Source organism: Amblyomma maculatum, chromosome 6, assembly GCF_055883805.1.
Source record: "Amblyomma maculatum isolate TAMU_Amacu chromosome 6, ASM5588380v1, whole genome shotgun sequence".
Taxonomy (NCBI): domain Eukaryota; kingdom Metazoa; phylum Arthropoda; class Arachnida; order Ixodida; family Ixodidae; genus Amblyomma; species Amblyomma maculatum.
The window spans coordinates 86,847,822-86,869,679 of NC_139349.1; the positions used below are offsets into that span (position 1 = coordinate 86,847,822).

A 21,858-nucleotide genomic window follows, 5' to 3' on the forward strand; every position below is an offset into this window, starting at 1 on the left:
TACTACCAACCTCGCTTGTTTTCATTCGTTTTGTACTGTATGTCGCCTCCGCCTCTTGCTTTGGGTGCACTACGGAGCCCAACCACCCCTCAGCGCCAACTTTGCAGCAGTTGAGTTCAGCCATTTGACGCACGCACTTGCTCACCGTCGTTTATAAGAGGCCGACTACCTGCGGAGACTTGAAATCCTGAAATCCTCCGGAGGCAAAAAAAGATCAGAGCACGTATGACACAGCTGCACCGACAGAGTGGTCGACTGCGAGCTTCATCACAGTTCATCAGTGCATTTGTCGCACCATCATTCCGCTTTTGCATTTTCAAGTCGAAATAGGCGTCGGAACAACTCGCTGATCAAGTAGAACGCATTCTCACACACCGCCCTTCATAGTTGCTCGTGCCGGCATTGCCACTTCAGTGCTGCAGCCACCACTCCACCGCAGACGGTGGCGGCATTTTCGCTCTAAAACGTTTTAGACCGCCTCATCGTGCTCTACAAAAATAGTCTAAAACCACGATCATAATTAGGTGCGCAACGTCTTCTGTTCACAGGATGCTGCGACGCAATCGCAGCATCCTGTGACGCAACTTTTCAAGATGGCGACCGCGACCAATAGGAGCGGGCGTTTTAGAGCGCTCTCAATTGTAGGGCGGCCCGTAATTCGGCTCCTGTTGTACTTGAAGTAAGGGACTAGGGCTGCTTACTGAATTTCTTGCCTCTCTTGTTGTATGTATGTGTCTGCGGTTGGTTGAAAAGCTCTCTTGAAGTAACAATAATGATAATAATAATAATAATAATTGGTTGACAGGAAAGGAAAGACGCACTTGAAATCTTACTGACAATTTACTGTTTGTTGTGTTTCTCTGCCATAACCACATGCAGATGACTTCCGGATCTTCTGCGGGGACTTGGGAAATGACGTTACGGACGAGGTCTTGATTAGGGTCTTTGGCAAGTTCCCGTCCTTCCTCAAGGCCAAAGTGATTAGGGACAAGCGCTCCAACAAGAGCAAGGGCTATGGCTTTGCCAGTTTCAAGGATCCCCAGGATTTCATCAAAGCGATGAGGGAGATAAACGGTGAGCCAAAGTTATCTTCGAGTCGTATTGCGGTCAAGCGCATTTGCTTGATCATTTCTGTTACACTGAGGCTGTTGACACACTTTGTAAACAAAAGGCTTGAAAAGTAAGATACATCCAGGCGAACTGCTAAGGCCCGTGAAGCCTGTTTTCCACTGACTTTATTTTTGCTGCCCCATTTACATTTTCCACTGATGCCCCGTTTACATTTTATTTCTTGCCTCTTGTAGCCTCTTGCTTGTACACTCCAAGGCAACAACTATGAGAATCGAAAATCTCTTAATACACCATGCCCCATGTTGCATACTGTGCACAGTTATGGAGACTCGAAAGTGTCATAAACACAAGACTTATTACTCACGTAGTGAACCCACCCCGCACTTTTGCTGCTGAGAATTTGAAAAAAAGTGTTTGTGTCCATGCGTCTCACTGTTTCGCGCTGTCTCAGTCCACAGCACACATCAGCGGTCCAGCAGTCCAGTAGCAAGAGGGGGGGGGGGGGGGGGGGAGGTGCTAAAACCAGGCGTAATGGTCGTGGCTGCCCACATGCTTTCATTGATGACTGATAGGTGGAAGGACGGACAGGTCACAAAAAAAAAGATCTCCTGCGTGATGACCTCCCCCCAAATGTGGTCAGTTTTTCTTGGATAAAAAGGGGGTTTATTACATGTGTGCAGTATAATTCTTTGGGTTGACACCTTCTGTCACCTCTACTACTTGCCACAAAGAAGATCCTTTGTAATGCTGCTTTGGTTCTTTGAAAGTGTCTGCAATGTGGCCTGAAGTGACTTGTTTCTGCGAGTACAAGAATTGTTTTGTGCAAAAAATTGAGAGTAATGAAGCGTTACCTTCTTTGAGCGGGACATATCTGAATTCCTATATGGTTAAAGATCTGACGCTTCATGTTTTAATAGTTCACTGGCTATTCCTTGGTTATTTCTGGTTTGACACCTCTCATGGCGGTGGTACTAACATGTTGCAATATTTGATTCTGGCTGGTGTATTTGCTGCAGTATTCTTTAAGTACAAATTACTTTCTTAGCACAACCTAGATCATTGCAATTAGATTCTCTCTATGGGGAGCAAATGTTTCAGGACTGTATGCAGTCTGGTCGAGTAAAATATTATACCTTTATCTTTGCCTTGCATAACTCTACTGAAGCTCACCTGTTTTAGCCTAATCTTACCTTATCTCGTCTAGATTGGTAATTCAGTAGTGCATTTAACGGCTACACTTTCACCTTTCTTTGTCCCACCATCTATCTGTATGTCCACATGTCCACACTAGTATGAGGAAATGGCTCTTAACTGGGTAATACAAATTCAGAAATAGTTAAAAAATATTTGGATTGGTGCCAGATTTCTCAGGGAAGTTCCTGTAATCAGAGGTAAGTAATTGAGCTCAGAAGAAAATTGCTATAATTTGGGTGGGATAGAATCAGACCCAGGGCCTTTGCATTGCAAGACAAGCCGTATCCACAGGTCACAAAGGGTTGTTGGTTCAAGCTGGATAAAAGTGGACCTTGCGAATGCGTGATGCAAATGGGAGGACCCGATAATGCTTGCGCATTCAATTCCTAAGCAGACATTACTAGAAAGTTACCACAAAAAAGATAACTTCATATTAGGGGTCTGCGAACATTGAAATTTTCTAATATGAATTGAACAGGAATATGGGAAAAAAATGCCTTCGAATATTGAAGGCCTGATCAGGGGAAAAAAAATTGGGACATAAAACTAGAATTGCACATTAAACTGGAATTAATCTAAAATTGCACAGAAGAATGTACCCTATTGAAAAATTCATTTTAAATTATATACAGGATCCCATTTTTTCGTACTGGAAGGGCCTGCATGAAACCAGGTGGAGCTGTCATATCCCTGTTGAATACAGTAAAGTCTCTTTAATTCAATCTTTAAGGGACCAGAAAAAACGTCCGAATTTGCTGAAAGCTCGGATTATCGAATGGGCCTGATTAAACTGGTTTGCCATTTTCATCGCAGAAATTTTATCCAATGAACACCTGCACGATGGTTTTTTGCATTTGTGTAGAAACCTAAGTGACAACGATGTTTTGTCTTGATTTTGTTAAGGGCTTTGTATTGCGCACGCTGTCGGGAAGGTGCCCCTTAACAAAATGGCCTTTTTGTGTTTAGAGCACGCACAACGCAAAGTCCACACAACCAAGCATTGCGGCGAAATCCACAGTGTGGTGAAACTGCGGCCTATTCAGTAATTTTCAAATATTTGGAAATTTAAAATATCAGACTTTTTTGATGTGCTGCGTAGGCAAAACGGAGAGGCGTCCATGGTCGGAATTACTCCGTAGTTCTCCACTACCTCTTTCTCTCTTTCCTCTTTAACTCCCACCTTCCTCCCTTCCTCTACTGTGTGGTTCAGGTATCCACAGTACAAGTCTGACAGATACTGCGCCTTTTCTTTCCTGGGAACCAATTATTATTATATTATGAATTGAATAATTTGAAATTTAATTAAATAAATTAAACTTTCCTAATTTAATTTTTTCTGTATGCTAGATATTATTCTGACATTACCAGAAAGGACTTCTTGAAAACATTGCTTTTTATGGCTTTTGAATCTGCAGGTTGTCCTCTATGATGTGTTTGGCGACACTTGTAGTCTCCGTTGTGCATATTTTTGTCCACACTCATACACGCTCACAGTAGCCGCATTTGTTTTCTTGGTGTGCGATTGTCTAATCGGCTTGTAGCGACCATAAAGTGTCTCTAAGTCTTCCTGTGACAACACGATAGTATCCTGGTTGCTTGCATCTGCGAGACCTAGCTCACCTGAAACACGTGACTCAGTTGCGTAGTAAGCGAAATGAAAAATAAGTGCCTGCGCTGAGATGTCGACCACTTGGCAAGGACTCAGTGTGGCTCGTGCTATGTCATCAGTGCTGCCAAGCAGCTGTTTTCAGGTTGCGTAATGTAAATAATGTGCAAAAATTTGAATAATAATAATAATAATAATAATAATAATAATAATAATAATAATAATAATAGTAATAATAATAATAATAATAATAATAATAATAATAATAATAATAATAATAATAATAATAATAATAATAATAATAATTGGTTCACAGGAAAGGAAAGGTGCAGTATCTGTCACACTTGCTCTGTGGACACCTGAACCGTGCTATAAGGGAAGGGAAGAAGGTAGGAGTGAAAGCATAAAGAGAGAAAGGGGTGCCGCAATTTCGACCACCTGGGGATGTTTATCGTGCACTGACATCGCACGGCACACGGACGCCACTTCGTTTAGCCTCTATTGAAACGCAGGTGCAGGCGGTCGGGATCGAACCCGGATACTCCGGCACAGTAGTCTGTCGTCTTACTATAGCACCATTGTGGCTGGGCACAAAGGTTTCGTGCTCCTCCTTCCTGCCATCTGAACTTCGAACAACATGCATGCATTCCTGTAGTGGGTTAATCTAGATTTAGCACAGATTAGACCTCAAGTTTTCGCTCTAGCCCATAGTATGCGTTGTGAGAACTTCAAATTATGGCAGAACTCCTGCAATCTATGGCCGTATGCCAAAGGGTAGTACTGTATATTGCTGATTATAAGTTGGCCCCCTAACTCGCAAAACCTTATTAACAAAAGAAATCTTGATCGTGAATATAGGTCGACACTAAATCGCATTGCGGCCATAGCTCACCGATATGTGCTTCAGAAGGCTGAGTCATTCAAAGACCTTAATCCTGCACAAATTCCTGTTATGATCATGCACTTTTCTGACACGTCAAGGTTCCACCCTGCTGCGACATTTTCCGAATTTGTGTAGAGGATCGCTTGCCGCCTGAAAGCTGCACTTGTATTATTGCCTAAGTTGTGGCAGCATGTTGGAGTCGCAAAAGAAGAGCACTGCGGTATCTATACTGCAGAAGTGCGAAAACCTAAGCGTTGCTGCTGCACACGGTGCATCACGTTCACTCTCCTTATCGTTGTCAAACCAAAATTCACTGTCATTATTATTCCTAATGTCATCAATGCCATTATCACTAATTGCAGCGGCATTGTCATCGCTACTATCATCCTCACGGTAGACAAGGAGAATTCTGATGTGGGTAGACAAGGAGAATTATGATGGGGGTTTCACGATCCCAGGCGTGGCGCAGAAGGTTAAAGCATTCGGCTGGGGATCCAAGGGATGGAGGTTTGATTCCCAGTGGAGACAGGATTTATGTATTTATTTTTTACTACCTTCCTCACGGTAGATGAGGAGACATGATGTGTGTTTCACGATCCCAGGGGTCATGGCCGATGATGTCACAATCTCGCAGTATCTTGCAGTATCCTGCGGAATCTTGCAAAGAAGTGTGACACTTCTCGTGGCCGAACAGACAGGGTCATGGCCTTAAGTATGCGCCATTAAAGGCTTTCACCTTAATAGCTCTGCTGGGCAAGACTTCTCATCATCATCATCAGCCTGATTATACCCACTGCAGGGCGAAGGCCTCTCCCATATTTCTCCACTTAACCTGGTTCTGTGCTAGTTGCATCCACTTGACCCCTGCGAACTTCTTAATCTCATTTGCCCACCTAACTTTCTGCCGCCCCCTGCTATGCTTTCCTTCTCTTGGAATCCAGTTTGTTACCCTAAGCGACCATCGGTTATCCTTTCTTCGCACATGTCCTGCCCATACCCATTTCTTCTTAGTTTCCACTAGAATGTCAGTAACTTGAGTTACTTTTTCGGACCCACTGTGCACGCTTCCTATCTCTTAGTGTTACCCCTTCCATTTTTCGTTCCATAGTCCTCTGGGTTGTCCTCAACTTAAGTAGAACTCTCTTGGTTAGCCTCCACGTTTCAACCCCATAGGTGAGTACACGCAAGATGCAACTGTTGTATACTTTCCTCTTGAGCGATGCCGGTAAGCTGCTAGTCATAATCTGCGAGTGCTTGCCAAATGAGCTCCATCCCAATCTTATTCTTCTTGTTATTTCCTTTTCATGGTCCGGATCTGCGGTTACTACCTGTCCTAAGTAGACATATTCGCCTACTACTTCCAGTATTTTGCTACCTAATGTAAACTGCTGTTCCTTCCCGAGGCTGTTGAACATTACCTTAGTCTTCTGCATATTGATTTTCAAGCCTACCTTTCTACTTTTTCTGTCTAGGTCATCAATCATTATTTGCAGTTCATCCCTCGAGTTGCTTAGCAAGGCAATGTCATCAGCAAATCGCAGATTACTGAGGTATTCTCCATCTACCCTTATCCCTAACTGCTCCCATTCCAAGTCCCTGAATACTTCCTCTAAACAAGCTGTGAATAGTACTGGGGAGATTGTGTCTCCTTGCCTAACACCTTTCTTTATGGGAATTTTGTTACTTTCTTTATGCAGAACTATGGTTGCTGTGCAGCCACTATATATCCAGCACTTTCACGTACGGCTCGTCTACCCCCTGATTTCGCAATTCCTGCATCACCGCCGATGTTTCAACTGAGTCAAATGCTTTTTCGTAATCAATGAATGCTATGTATAAGGGCTGGTTATATTCCGAGCATTTTTCTATCACCTGATTGACGGTATGGATGTGATCGACAGTAGAGTACCGTTTCCGAAACCCTGCTTGATCCTTTGCTTGATTGCAGTCTAAGGTTGTCCTGATTCTATTAGCGATTACCTTAGTAAATACCTTATACGTAACAGACAGTAAGCTGATTGGTCTGTAATTTTTAAGGTCCTTAGAGTCCCCTTTCTTGTGAATGAGGATAATGTTTGCATTCTTCCATGGTTCCGGTACCGTCGATGACACCAGGCACTGCGTATACAAGGTGGCCAGTTTTTCTAGCACGATATCCCCCCCGTCCTTCAGCAAATCTGTAGTTATTTGATCCTCTCCAGCTGATTTCCCTCTTTTTATAGTTTCTAGTGCTTTCTTGACCTCGTCCTTCGTCACTGGTGGAACGTCTGACTGTTTTTCCCTACTGCCAATCTCATTACGGTCCTGACTACTTTGGCTACTGTAGAGATCTGTATAGAACTCCTCGGCTACTTTGACTATCTTGTCCATATTAGTGATGACATTGCCCGCCTTGTCCCTTATCGCATACATCTGGTTTTTGCCTATGCCCAATTTCTTCTTTACCGCTTTAAGGCTTCCCCCGTTCTTTACAGCATGCTCAATTTTCTCCATGTTATACTTCCTTATATCGGCCACCTTGCGCTTATTGATTAGCTTTGATATCTCGGCCAATTCGATCTGGTCTGTTGGATTGGAAGCTTTCATACTCTGGCGTTTCTTAATCAAACCTTTCGTCTCCTTAGACAGCTTACCGGTATCCTCTCTAACTATCCTACCGCCTACTTCTACCACGCACTCAGTAATGATATCCCTGAAATTATTGTTCCTTGCCTCTAGGGTAATGTCGCCATCCTCAGTTAGAGCTGAGTACCTATTCTGTAGCGAGATCCTGAACTCTTCTGCCCTCCCCCTCACCGCTAATTCGTTGATGCGTTTCTTTCTTACCAATCTGTTGCGTTCCTTCTTCAGATTTAGGCTAATTCGGGACCTCACCATCCTGTGGTCACTGCATCGCACTTTCCCGATTACCTCTACATCCTGCACAATGGCGGGGGTTGAACACATTATGAAGTCGATTTCATTTTTAGTTTCTCCGTTAGGACTTTTCCATGTCCATTTCCGGTTCTTCCGTTTGCTGAAGAAGGTATTCATGATTCGTAAGTTATTGTGCTCTGCAAACTCTACTAGTAACTCCCCCCTGCTATTCCTAGAACCAATGCCATAGTCACCTAATGCCTTGTCTCCTGCCTGTTTTTTCCCTACCTTGGCATTGAAGTCGCCCATTAGTACAGTATACTGCGTCTTTACTTTTCGCATTGCCGATTCTACATCTTCATAGAAGCTTTCAACTGCCTGGTCATCATAAGTACATGTAGGTGCATAGGCCTGTACAACCTTCAGTTTATACCGCTTATTCAGCCTAATTACAATGCCTGCAACCCTCTCATTAATACTGTAGAATTCATCTATATTACCCGCTATATACTTATTGACAAGGAAACCTACTCCATGTTGTCGCCTCTCTGGTAAACCTCGATAACACAGTACATGCCCATCCTTCAGTACAGTATGTGCCTCATTCGGCCTCCTAACCTCACTAAGCCTTCAGTTCAGTTCAGTTCAGTCGTTAAGTCGTGTCCGACTCTTCGTGACCCTATGGACCATTTCACGCCACGCTTTCCGGTCTCTCACTATCTTCCTAACATCACATAACTTCATCTGCAGTGCCTCGAGGATGCCACCTAACCATCGCGTTCGCTGCCTACCCCTTCTCCGGCGACCGTCAACCTTTCCCAACATCAAATCTTTCTCCAGCGACTCCTCTCTTCTCATCAGATGACCAAAGTAGCTGAGTTTTAACTTTAGAATTTGACCCTCCAATGAGCAGTCAGGGTTTATGGTCGACAATATCGACTGATTTGATCTTCTGGCAGTCCAAGGAACTCTCAAGAGTCTTCGCCAGCACCACAATTCAAACGCGTCAATTCTTTGGTGGTCAGCCTTTTTCACAGTCCAACTCTCGCATCCATACATCACAACTGGAAAGACCATAGCACGAGTTATACGGATCTTGGTTGGCAGACTAATGTCTCTGCTCTTTACTAGGCGGTCAAGGCTAACCATTGCTCTCTTTCCCAGAAGCAGGCGTCTTCTAATTTCATGGCTGCAGTCTCCTTCCGAGGTAATCTTGGAGCCCAAGAAGAGAAAATCTGTCACAGCTTCCACTTCTTGTCCATTGATGCTCCAGGACTTGATAGGGCAAGATGCCATGATCTTTGTCTTTTTGATGTTCAGTTTAAGCCCAAACTTCTCACTCTCTTCTTGTACGCGCATCAAAAGTCTCTTGAGTTCCACTTCACTTTCTGCCATTAAAGTGGTATCATCCGCATATCTAAGGTTGTTGATACGTTTTCCAGCAATCTTCACTCCATATGATGACTCGTCCAGACCGGCCTTCCTCATGATGCACTCTGCATATAGGTTAAATAGGCAGGGCGACACTAAGCCCTATGACATTCCATTTCATGGCCTCTAGTTCCTCTAACAGCACTGCTAAACTAGCTTCACTAGCTAGGGTTCTAGCATTAAACGTTGCCAGGGTCAGTTTCCAATGGCGGCCTGTCCAGCGGAGCCAGGCTTTCTTAGCACCCCCTGCTTCGTCACAGGTCTGACCGCCGCCGTGGTCAGTTGTTCCGCAGCCGCTGGTGACTGAGGGCCGGGGTTTTATGGAGCTTATCATAGGAGGTTGTGGCCAATTACCGCACCAGGGTGGCCAACTCATGTTCTGGTGAGGGAGGGCGTTGCCGGAGGTGTTCACCGGCATCAGGTCGCACCCCAAACCTGTTTATGCAATTCCATCGACACGCGGATTTCTTTTTTTTCATCCGGTGGAGAATTGCGCGGCACTGGGATTTGAACCCCGGTCCTCTTGCATGCGAGGCGGATTTTCTACCGCTACGCCACCGCTGCACCTTAGACTTCTACATTTCCTAGTTTTGCTAAAGCACATGACATGTCAGTCAATCATGGATGTGAACATTCTGTGCACAGATTGCTTGAACCTGGCAGAAAGTGAACTGATAAAAAAAATAGCAGACCTGTTGGGGTGATGAAGTCAACACCTTTTAAATCCACTCCTTAGCTAACGGCAGTTATTTAAATAACAAGAAGGCTTGGCTCAAGCCATCGTATGTCACCTTCACTTTTCATGTAACTTCATGCTTGGGAAACAAGGAAATCCCCCTGGGAAATGTGGGGTCACAGTAAGCAGTCTTTTATTTCATCTTGAAATACTGAAAGGCAATGAAAGAAAGCATCTCACAATATTTTACGACAAATACATTTCTTTTGACTCCAACTTACTCTTGCGAGAGGATGCAGTTATAGACTTATCTAGAGTTGCTAGAGTAGAACCAGCAGTCTGCCAACAATGGATCCTTCTAACCCCGTGTTTATGCATGATCGTCTCAGCTACTTGTGCACCATAAAACCCCAAACGCCAATCAGCCATGTTATAGTTTTTGTGTTGTATTCCTTGGCCGTGGATTATTCCTTTTAAGGCCAGTCTGGTCATTAATTAAGCCTACCAGTACATAACCTATCAGACATGCTCTTGTTCAGTTGAGCAAAGCTCCAAGAAATACCAACCCCATGCTGCTAATTTCGTTTTTTTATTTCATTTATTTCAGCACAGTTGTCAATACCGGTGCAGCAGTTCAAATGCTTTAAGGGCTGTTTTCATGTCGCAGTACAAATATACATAGAAATCTCGTTAATTCGACCTCCGTCAAATCGGAAATTCGGGTAGTTCGAACTAGGAGCACTGTCCCACTTGACGGCTGTGTAAATCTACGGCGTCAGACGCTCATTTATTTGAATATAGGTGGGCTCGCTTCGGACGGGGGATCAGGTTGAGATACGAACCGTGCAGCCATTAATCACTTAAAGAGCGTTTCAGATGCTGCTTGGTACTGCATTGTTTTATTTTTTTGATTGCCTGGCGCTGTTCTAACGTCTACGCGTATATCCCTCTCGTGCACAAACATGCTGCTTCCATATTACGCTGAAACTGCATGCTGGTCCTGCGCAGTTCTGTCGCACTGTGTGCTTCACTACAGTGCTTCATCGCATGGACTATGCGCTGGAGCATCCTCAGAACGCTACGGGGTCGTTTTGTGGAGAGTCACCTGTGCTGCGTCACACTCTGAAAAGGGTAGCAAATTAACGAGAGTTTACTGTAATACTATAGCATCAGTAATATCTGTGCTGAAAATTTACTGTGCCAGTCATGACAGATCGGGAGACCTGGTCCTCATGGTCTGCAGAGCTGTGTCTATCTCTGAAAAGACGGGCATTTTAGGAAGTCTGCTGACAATTATGTACCTATCTGGTGCAGAATCAAATAAGGTTTATACTGAACCTTTTTTTACAGCTATTACGTTGCTCATATAAAACACACATAGCTTTTGCTGCTTTAAAACAGAGAATCATACTTTATTACCGATTCATATAACATTCACAACATGGTGCACTCATTGCACATTAGATGAACACATCAGGGATCATTTACACTAAGTTTACTACTGTAGACATTGAAAAAACCAAACATTGATTGAAAAAGCATTTCTAGTTTAGGGATTTTAACAGTAGTGCTTCTGTCAGAAGGGCTTATGTTATTTTTATGGGCATTACACGGTTGCTTCGGTAAGGGGTGCATTTTGAGCGTTGCACATCGAACAGCACTGTGAAGGGTGGAATAGAGCGGTGTACAACAAGCAACCTTTGAATCTGCCAAGGTTTTCTTTCTGTCTGCTTTCTATTCCTTGTTTTTTGAGGCTCCTCAGTATGTTTTATTTTCCATTGCCAGCTTTCAGAGGTTGTTCTGTGCTGTCCTACGGATAACTGTTTGGGCACATTTCTCATTGAAGGGTTTTAGTTGTGCGGACTATTACCAAGTTTTAGTTCTGACAGGTGGAGAAGAGAGAACATTTAAAATATCTTCATGGACTTATTCCTTGGTGACTTCATGGTATATACTGCCTGAGGTAACACACAGTCAAGTCCTTTAGTTCAGTGAGGCTCTCAGAGGCCTGAAGTTTGTAAGTGTGGTAGCTTTCGTGACTTGGATGCGAATTACTCGTGATTTCTATTTATTGGCCAGTAGACTCAGACATATTGCTTACATGCTTTGGCTGGAATGAGATAATCATTGAAACCTCTAACTTGCTGAGTGCCTGTTTTATTTTTTCTGAATGCCATATAGTTTTTTCCAGACCTTCAGTGTCAAAAATAGATTTCTTTTTTTAATGCGTTATGAGAATTTGAAGCAAGATTATGTTGCAATTAGCTTGTGGTATACGTCTTGAGCTCTGGCTGTTACAGTATGTGCCTAGAGGTTTCTTTCTTGTGGTTGTTTTGAAGGGTGTTCTAGACTGCTGCTCTTAGTGGCTTTGTTCAGCCGATGCAATGACGAAGATCACTTCCTGCTAATAGATCCTTGACTGTGTATTGTGATTGGCATATGTTGATGATGACGTAATTAATTCTCTGGGATGCCCTGGAAGTATCATTCTTTATATATGCCGACGGCTCCATCATTGATGGTGGTAAGCACAAGTCACCAGTTGCTCCTGCCGGAGCAACATTTGATGCTTTCGTACTTGTCTCCGGCCTGCATAAGGTACCGATTCGAAAGCTAACTTTTGGGAGTTTTTTGTCGTCGACCCCACTTGCTGAGCCATTAGTTACGGCATCTTTATTGTCGATGGCATCCTCTTGAGCAGGCTGTTACGCAGAGAGGCCCAGGACTGCATTAGTCGCGCCCGTCTTTTCTACCAGTAGGGCCCGAACAGGTGCGGTATGCGCCAGCAGTTGGCGCGGCAGGGTCGGTGTGCGTGCCGCACGCCAGTCGCCTTCACCGTAGGTGAGGATGAAGGCGAGCTACTGCCGCCCTGAACGATGCGGCCTTGGGTCAGCTCTGACGCCTCGCTGTCATTCACATCTTCGCCGGCAGGCGGCTTCTTCTTGAAGTAGTCAGCACGCAGCGTGAGCGGTCTTCCACCCGGGCCCCAGCCTCTGGAGAAGAAGAAGTTCCGCTTGCGGCCGCCAGGGTGCCAGCCCTTGGACGAGAAGATGAATGGCACGGCAGGATGAGCGGACCGCTCTGGCTCGTTCTTGGCCTGTGTCAAGCCGCGGCCAACAGCGTCGGGTGCCCTTCCGATCTGCTGCTGTCGTGGCTGCTGCCACTGACGTCTCAATGAAGAAGGGTGACCACCAGGCTGCCAACTCTGGGAGAGGAACACGCTGCGCTTGCGGTCTCTGCTGCTGACCAGTGCGCGCAAGTAGTCGCTGAAGGCATCCTCGCGGCTGCTCTGGCGTTGCAAATGGAATGCATCTTCGATGAAGGGAAAGCCAGTGTAGTGCAAACCCACGGTGTTCTCCGGCAGGAATGGCATCAGCAGTTGGTCGCTGTCGCCGATCTCATTGTGCATCTCTCCATGTGGCTCGTGGCGCCTGCAAAGGCAAGCGTGGTGGCAATGAGTTTCTACGCCTACTCGGTAGTGGAAATCTATGAGCTGTTTACCGACAAGCTTTGCATGGGCTCATGTTGGTGTCGTGCTATGTTTCTTGAGCATTTTGATAGATGAAGATATTTTTTTTTAGATTCTGGCATTTTTATGAGAAATGGACCACCACTCTTCCCTAGAACGAAACTTTTGTAAGAAATGAAATGCACGTGTCGCCGTCGCCGGCCGATTTCAAAGTGCATGGAATGCATGCATGTACAGCGATTTCTGGGCGTGAATTTCAGAGGCTATGCTTCACCACTGTTTTCTGGAAAGCGTTGGTTGGGAAAGCGATGCCCTCTGCGGTGATGATGTCGTGAGTTGGAATCGTGTGGTGGGAATATTTTCAGATCAAATTTTCTCACGATAAAACCATCTTTTACTTCAGGACAAATGTCAGCATGACCGGTAAGATACAGAGAACCATATTTTTACCAGAGACTCCAATCAGATATAACTGTCTGCACTGGTTATTTAATGTCATAGGTAATCTCGTATTGTGCTTAGACTGCCTATTTAATGTCATAGATAGGCGAGTAATCTCGTATTGTGCTTGAATTTCATTGTACAATAATTACCCCCCTCACCCCCCCCCCCCCTTAAACAAAAAACATCAATCATTTTCTTGACCTACCACCAGCCACACATACACACGTATTCTCAGAAGACAGTGTGGTGATTTGTCATTGCCTTCGGCCGCTCGACACAGCGAACCAACACTATCTAAGTGGTGTTGAGCGAACACCCTCCTTCACTTTTTTTTGGCCCTAAACCCCCTGTATCATTCACTAGCGCTTGGTCGACAGAAAACGTCATGGAGGGGATTTAGTAGCCAGCAACGTTACTATTTGGTGGCCAGCTGGGCTGCCCTTCCCCTCATTACCCCTCCTGGCCTCCCTCGATGTGCATGACTTGACGCGTTTGTCAGTGTTGGGAGTGGTAGCGTAGGCGGAAAACGGAGGAAACGCGAAATACGGTCTCTCAGTTCGCACCTGTAGAACCTGTCCTCACTGCCGAGGCTGTTGTCCTCCCAAGTGTCTCCGTAGTCGGCCATCGACGAGGAGGAGCCGTAGTCTGGCTGGAACCCCATCACAGGCTCCTGGTGGTGGTGCAGTGCGGACAGGTCCACCAGCATCATGCGTTGGCCGCTGTCGGGCGCGTGCAGGGCCGACAGAAGCACGGGCGCGTGTGTCTCATAGCGTTTACTGGTGCTGGCCGCCGCGCTGTGGCCCCCGGCCGTCGAGCGAGCCTCCATGGCCGCCGGCACGGTGTTCAGCTCGGCTACCACCGCGAGCTGCTGGGAGCAGGCGCAAAGCACCAGGACAGCGAGGAGCTCACCGTGCTGCCTCGGAACCATGGGCGTCGAGAGAGCCGGCCTGCCTGCATGCGGCCATTGCGGGCCATCGTTTCATGGCTGCGACTCCTTAGTCCAGATACGGAAGGCAGTTTCAGAGTGGAAGAAATGCCTAATCTATATCCCAGAATAGCCAATAATTCTTCCCAATAGAGAAGGGGATTGTTAAGGTTACGCCCGATGACCCTCAAGATGAAAAAAGAAAATGAAAATTCTGGGATGTTGGCTGATAAGAATTCATACTCGATCCTGACCAGCAGCACCCAGGCTATGTCCTCTGCAGACAGCCATTCACAGTTTAGCTATGCTCAGCCCCACCTCGCGCCAGCACCGGCTAATTTATCTCGATGCAAGATTAATGTTAAAATATGCCCAGCCAGTAGAGTCGAGCCCGCGGTGAATAATGAGTGTGTAATAATGGTGTTTACGAGTTCATACAGCAGGAATACAATCGACATGAAATTGCAAGAACAAAATAGAACGTGCCTATGTAGACAGCGCTCGTGGTCGCAGTGGGTCGCAGTGGGCAGAAGCCAAACTTCCGCTTCTGGACGTGCTAGTGGCGAGGATGGCAGATTGTTTTGGGGGCAAGGGGCCAGTCGCTGTCGGCAGCAGTCGTATTTTTGTTGATGTAGCTGCTTGCCTGACTTGTTTCGGAAGGGGTGCCAGCTCACGATTGGGCTTTGCAGTCTGCAAAAAGGATGAAATGGAGCAGTTTATGTGTTGTTCATCTTAGTCTTGAGCACTGAGAACTGGAAACTTAAGAAACGGTACGGGTAACTTGCTGCTTCTTGAGTAATAACCATAGTCTTCGGTCAAGCAGCATGAGTGATACCTAGTTATTTCACCTGCTACGGCTTTTTGAATGCCGTAAAGAAGGCCAAATTTGTTGCTTGTTTTTCACCTTCACAGCGACATTTTTTTTACAATGTTTAATTTTGGTCTAGCATTCTGTGGTTCTCAACGCTTGCTGAGAACTAGCGTGTTTCACTTACCGTGTTGCTGTTTTGTGGCATAACTAACCAGATTTGAGGCCTAGCGTAAGGTCTGCAAAGCAGGAAGGAAGTCTTTGGACGTGCTGCAATTTTAATTCTGGCTTCATTGAGTTAAAGGTTCCAAGGAATACTCAGTATCTCTGAAATCATCTTTGAATAAAGCTTGGGTTGCTGATTCTGTTTAGTTCACGTTATGCTGCAACTCCTTCAACTCAGGTAAAGCAGCAGGGCGTGTGTTTGAACTTGCCAATGAGTCAAGCTCTATCCCGTTTTTTTCGACGGCCGCTTTTCGATTTAGACGAAAGGCAGATAGATGCCTTTGTACTGCGTGATGTCAGTGCATATTAAAGAACCCCAGGTGGTAGATATTTCCAAAGCCCTTCACTGCGGTGCTTCTCATAGTCCAAGTGGCTTTAGGACGTTAAACCCTAATAACCAGATTAAACCAAATCAAACGAAACCGGTACTCAGTGGAACTATACGGTTCGCAGCCATATTCAGCTGCCATGTAGACATAGCTGCGAAAAACATCTCAAAGAATACAAAATAGGAGCACGAGAAAGAAGAGTCAGCAAAAAAAGTGAAATGACTAAGCGCCAGTGAATTCCTTTCAGCTGACAGGCGGTAGTGGATTCTCCGTTCCTTATTTTCCCGCGTTTACCCGTGATTTAACAATTCTTCCTGGGTGGCATGGCGAGCCAGGAGACAGCGCCGAGTGAGTTGCCGTCATTACAGAGGGCGCGTGCCGGCCAAAACTATGCATTGCATATTGTTCTGTATATATACAGGAGCACTAGTACTGTAGATCTAGCGGCGCCATCCATCTGCATGGCATGTCACCTTTTGACGGCGCAACGAGAATAAACAAAAGTAGCGGGAGACGCTGGCATGATTCCTTTCTCTCAACAGTAGGTTCTAGGGTGCCTCGATGCGCATGCGCGCCACCCATGCTACCGATGGTTGGATGGATGGATGGATGGAATATTGGAGCGTCCTCTTTGAAACGGGGTGGTAGCAGTAGCTATCACGCTCATTTTTCTACCTATATCTTAATTATTGATTTAGATTGGTTAACTAAACCATCATTCTATTTCTTAAATTTTTTGTTTCTACATTACTAACATTATGTCACTTCTCTGCTTTTAAGCCACCAATCTTCCAGTCGTTTTTTGCTAGTTTCCACCGCCGGTTTATTCACCCGGCCACTAGTATCTCTAAACCCCAGAGCTTCAGGAACAGTTACTGCACCTGCATCAACTTCCGGGTGGATACCATTACATTCGAGTATAATATGGTCAATTATTTCACTGGAGTTACCACATACAGCACATGCGTCATCTTCATTGTTAAATTTCTTTTTGTAGCTGCGTGTTCTAAGGCACCCTGATCTAACTTCAAAAAGTAGGGCACTGCCTCTTGAGTTATCAAAGAAAGCTTCCTTCCTGATCTGCATTTTCCACTTTCGGTATAATTCCACGCTCTGTTTTTTCTCAATTGAATTTATCCAGTTTTTACCTTCTGTGTTTTTCACCTGTTGCTTAATGCTCTTTATTTCTCCGTCCTTGTGACTAGCATACTTACTAAGTTTCCTAGTTCTTTTCCTCCATTATGAGTCAACGCTTTTTAAGTACAGGTGTTTAAATACTTTAGTTGCCCATCTGTTACTGTCCAATTTCCTCAGGCGTTCCTCATATAATATTTTACTCTGAGCTTCCCGTACTTCGAAAGATGCCCAGCCCATATCTCCCTGTACCGCCTCATTTGTGGTTTTGCCGTGGGCACCTAGTGCTAATCGTCCAACGGCTCTCTGATTTATTTCTAATGTCGACTGTACCTCTGATTTTAGGCACAAAACCGCATTTCCGAAAGTAAGTCCGGGCACCATAATTCCTTTCCAAATACCCCTCAAAACCTCATACCTGTTGTATCCCCACAATGCCCTATGCTTCATTATCCCGACATTCCTTCGTCCTTTGGCCTTAAGTGATTGCTCATGCTTTCCAATGTATGCCAATCCTTCGTTTACCCATACCCCCAGATGTTTGGATTCTGCTACTTTGGGTATTTCATGGCCTTGTATTTTAAGACCCTGAACAGTTGAGCCGTTGAAAATCATCAGACCCGACTCAACTGCGCTAAAACTGAAGCCTAGAGCGTCCCCTTCGTCTCCACAATACTTAACTAGAGTTTGCAATTCTTCCAGACTCTCGGCTAGCAGCACAATATCGTCTGCATACATCAAACCGGGGAGGCGCTGCTCTACCGCCTTTCCACCTAATCTATATGACAGGTTAAAACCTAGGTTACTGTCTTGTATCCTCCGTTCCAGGTTTATCATATAAAGCATGAACAGCAGCGGTGATAGAGGACAGCCTTGTCTTAATCCTTTGCATACTTTGACATCTTCCATACTTCTTATCCCTTCCCATGTAATTTGTACTCTGTTATCCCGGTATATTTCCTGTAGGAACTCTATTATCTCATAACCGATACCTTCTTCTTTTAATATGTTCCACAGGAGTTCCCTGTTTACGTTGTCGTACGCCCCGTTTATGTCCAGGACGGCCAAATACAAAGGTCTATTTTCCACTCTAGCTGTTTTGATGCATTGGGTAAGCACAAACAGGCTATCTAAGCGTCTACCATTTCTAAAGCCGTTCTGAAGTTCTCCGAGTATCTTGTTACTTTCTACCCATGCTTGCACCTTTAATTTCACCGCCTGCATGGCCAACCTGTAATTAACAGATGTTATGGTAATCGGCCTGTAGGATTTTATGTGCATCCTTTCTCCTTTCCCTTTATAAATCAAATTCATTTTACTCTGCCGCCAGCTGTCCGGAATTTGCTTATTCGTTATGACTGTTTCCAGAGCTTTTAACGTTTCCTTACTTTTTGGACCAAGTTCATTAATCAACTTGATCGGAATTCCATCTATTCCTGTAGATGTGACCCATGCCTCTGAGCAGCGTCATCTGGTGACAAATGACGGAAATTTCGTCAATACGAATAAGAGCTAGCGCATTTAAAGCCTGCCATTACCGTCGCTTCTGTGACACAATTGATTAATACTGCTTATCTCAGCACTCAAAACATCTCTTCCTCTCTGTGCAATTATTTTCTGAATTTTTATTTACAATTCACAGCATTAAAATAAATTACTAACATCTTTTTTAGGGTGTGTTCCCCTTTAGGCTACATTGTGTGATGTTTTTGATTCTTAATAGCCGTAAAACCAGCCGTGAACAGAGCGAGAAGGAGATTACGATATGACAACGGTTAAGCCTTCTTTTTTTTTTTTCACCGTAATCATTGCCTGCTTTCAGTGAGTGTATGTTACCGTTAGGTTGCGTTCAGACACTTCTCGGCTAGAATAGCCATTTAACTGGCTGAGAGAACTAGTGAGGAGAAAAAGGTTACGGGACCCCACCATTGAGAGAACAAAATTATGCGATGCTGAGGCGCGATGCCCTGTATGCTGTGCTGGTAATAAACCCATATCGCGCTTACATCTACCGCGACTGTGCATATATTCAGTCATCTTAATGGGAGGCGCAGAGATTTTTTTTTTAGCTCTGCTTCGTTCATTTGCGAGTTTTGCGTTATTCCGCATTATTTCTGGACCTATAGTACCTCATGCGTTCCACAGGTGGCGGGTGCCATGCTCCCTGCGGGAGCATATTCAGGAACACTAACTCGTACGCCCGATATTGTTTCATCTCGCGCTGTGCAGCAAACGTCATCATCATCATCTTCGTGCCCAGGCTCGAGAACACTATCCTATCGCCATAGCCGATCACGCCTCATGTAAAACTGCAACACGCGCTCTTGCGCTCTGCAGTAAACGCCGACTTTATCAAGTTCCAACTGCAACACAGTCGTGCTGTGCGTTGAACGTCGTCGTCTTCATGAAGTTCCATCTGCGCCCCTCTTTAATTTAACCTGGGTAAATACGCCATACACATACGTCATCTCGCTTAAGACAAAGCCCGCAGCCGTCCCAGACCGGCTACTGAGACCTTCGAACAAAAAGACAAAAAGAAGCTGGACTAGCCTGTTGCCGACAAGAGAGCAGAAGCGAGCTAAGATCGAAGCAGCGACTGCTAATGGCCGTGAAGCTTGGTTCAAAGATAGCTGAACCTCTGCAATATTTTTCGTCGTTAGTTTGATGGTGCTTATCACCGCGGGGATTAACCAAGGTAAAGGCGCATCCGGAGGTGTCTGTTTTTATCAGATACGATCTCAGTTAGTCCTTTTTTTTATTTGCATACCTTCAGTTTTCTAAATCAGTGCACCTTGCGGAGCGGGGGTAAAGAGGAGTTCGGAAAACAGTGCTTTCTGAATATTGCAATAACATGCGATATCAAATATCGCCAGTAGTGTCGCACAATTTATACAGTGCATCATTTTTTTTTTTCTCGGTCATTCGAGCTCTGCTTTCGCTGCCGCGTTGATAGCTGTTAGCCCCGCCGCGGGGGTTCAGTGGTTAAAGAGGGCGGCGGCCGCTTTTCGATGGAGACGAAAAGCTAGGCGCCCGTGCGCTGTGCGATGTCATTGCACGTTAAAGAACCCCAGATGGGCGAAATTTCCGGAGTCCTCCGCAACGGTGTCTCTCATAGCCTGAGTCGCTTTGGGACTTTAAACCCCATAAACTGCTACGACAGGTAACGATTAATTTCGTTCCTGCTGTTCGTATACGGTCAGCGTCCGTTGACAGGCTATTGAACTGGACTTTGCTTCTTTCGTTTCCTCCCTGCGAAGTGTCAATCGAATCGCTTTACTGAAACTTTCTACCATGTTTCCCCAGGCTGTCTCCCAGATTTATTTTTTATTATTATTATTATTGACCGCCTATTACTTAAAAATTCCCCAAACGGGATCTTGTTCTCGGGAAGTAACACTGGTAACACTCGCACCACTGCAAGGCGAGAGGCGGGCGCGGGCACAAGTAAGTGGAGCACGTTTTCCGTTCCAACGGTAATCACGCCTTGGCTATTGGACATGCCCGAACATCACTTGTCCAGTAGAAAGCATACTAGCGTGCACTACTCGCCTACATATACCACAGCTGCCAGTATCGATTAGGGAGCGCGTCATAAATGTTAAAACGCAACAGCGCGCCTCGTTTACTTCTGTCCGCACCTGTTCCGTTTCATTTCAGGAGCAGCTTTTGGTGCGACTTGTGCATGAGAGTAGAGAGATTTAGCTTACCGTGATCCGCGATCCGCCACCACGCGGCAGGTTACCGACATCAAGTATGCGGCGCCATCTATCGGTGTCAAGGGGATCTGGGCATGCGCAATGGAACGCGCGGTGGTGGATCACGGTAGCGGATCGCGGATCACGGTAAGCTAAATCTCTAATGATTTGCCGTCGTGGCCTATGAATTACGGCGCTCAGTTTCTGAGGCTGCAGTGTTGAAGGGGACGAATACTAATAGAGGCGGATTGCAGAAACGCCAGTCTGCTTCGCTGTGTGGACGCACGTTAAATAACCCCAGGTGGTTTTGTACTCATTAGGGCGCTCCGCTACGGCGTTCCTCATTGCCCACGCCCAGCTCCGGCATGTTAAGCTGCGCACAACCAACAAATCTCGTACCATATCGTCCTTTTTAGTGATTTCGTTGCCCTTCCAACATGCTAGATTGCTAGCAGAGTGACGTCACACCCCACTCGGAGCGTATGGCTTCCTCTCTCTGCTGTCGTCGCGAGGTTCGTCACTGAATTTTGGATGTGGCGCTTTATCGCGCCCAAGGGCGCTCTAAAAGCCGTAGCTGAAAACGCTCTCGAATCCGGCGCGGCCTGTGGTCGGGCGGCTGTGTCTGCTTGTCTCGTCGGGCGCAACGAGCGCTCTGTGCCGCGCTGCTCTGTTATCGGAGGTAGCTCCGCAGAACCATATTTTAGCCTGTCGCCCGGACGTCTGGGCGGACGTCTGGCCGCCTGGAATGGCTGAGTGTGGAGTCGGAGCTCATCACGTATTACAGCGCGATGAATAATATAAGTAATGGCTGCAGTCGCTAAGAGCTGCTAGTCGCGATGATATGGAGAGGGTCTGGTAAAATGAAAATGAAGAGGAAGGTGCCTAACTTGGGTGATGTTTGGAGCGAAGAAAAAGTAGAGATGTGAATGGCGTCCGTGATTCATTGCAGTCCATCCTTATGGACACATTTCAGGGATATACTATATGTGGCGTTCAGTTACGCCAGTCAGTGGTTCTACTTTTCTGTTAGCGCAACGCAAGGGCTCAAACCAGATTGTTACGAGATCTGAAAGCGAAGGGAAGAAAAAAGAAACTCGTTAAAAAAGAAAAGC

The 21,858-nt window shown here is 45.6% G+C and overlaps 2 protein-coding genes across 6 annotated transcripts in view; one reads left to right on the top strand and one right to left on the bottom strand.

Moving 5' to 3' along the window:
• Positions 1-21,858, top strand: part of LOC146186209 (uncharacterized) — a 157,636-nt gene that overhangs the window by 14,342 nt on the left and 121,436 nt on the right. For all 4 annotated transcript variants that reach the window (XR_014708096.1, XR_014708095.1, XM_084607098.1 and 1 more), the window contains exon 4: positions 880-1,074. Coding sequence is in view for 2 of the 4 variants with exons in the window: in XM_084607098.1 (XP_084463224.1) it covers positions 880-1,074 (195 nt within the window). In the remaining 2 variants the exon portion in view is untranslated. The remainder of the gene's footprint in view (positions 1-879; positions 1,075-21,858) is intronic.
• The window catches only part of LOC146186210 (uncharacterized), a 52,527-nt gene continuing 41,651 nt past the window's right edge, over positions 10,983-21,858 (bottom strand). For both annotated transcript variants that reach the window (XM_084607100.1, XM_084607099.1), the window contains exons 2-4: positions 15,038-15,245; positions 14,194-14,577; positions 10,983-13,148 (exon numbers count right to left, since the gene is read on the bottom strand). In XM_084607100.1, coding sequence (XP_084463226.1) covers positions 12,467-13,148; positions 14,194-14,558 — 1,047 coding nt within the window. In that variant the 5' untranslated portion in view covers positions 14,559-14,577; positions 15,038-15,245 and the 3' untranslated portion in view covers positions 10,983-12,466. The remainder of the gene's footprint in view (positions 13,149-14,193; positions 14,578-15,037; positions 15,246-21,858) is intronic.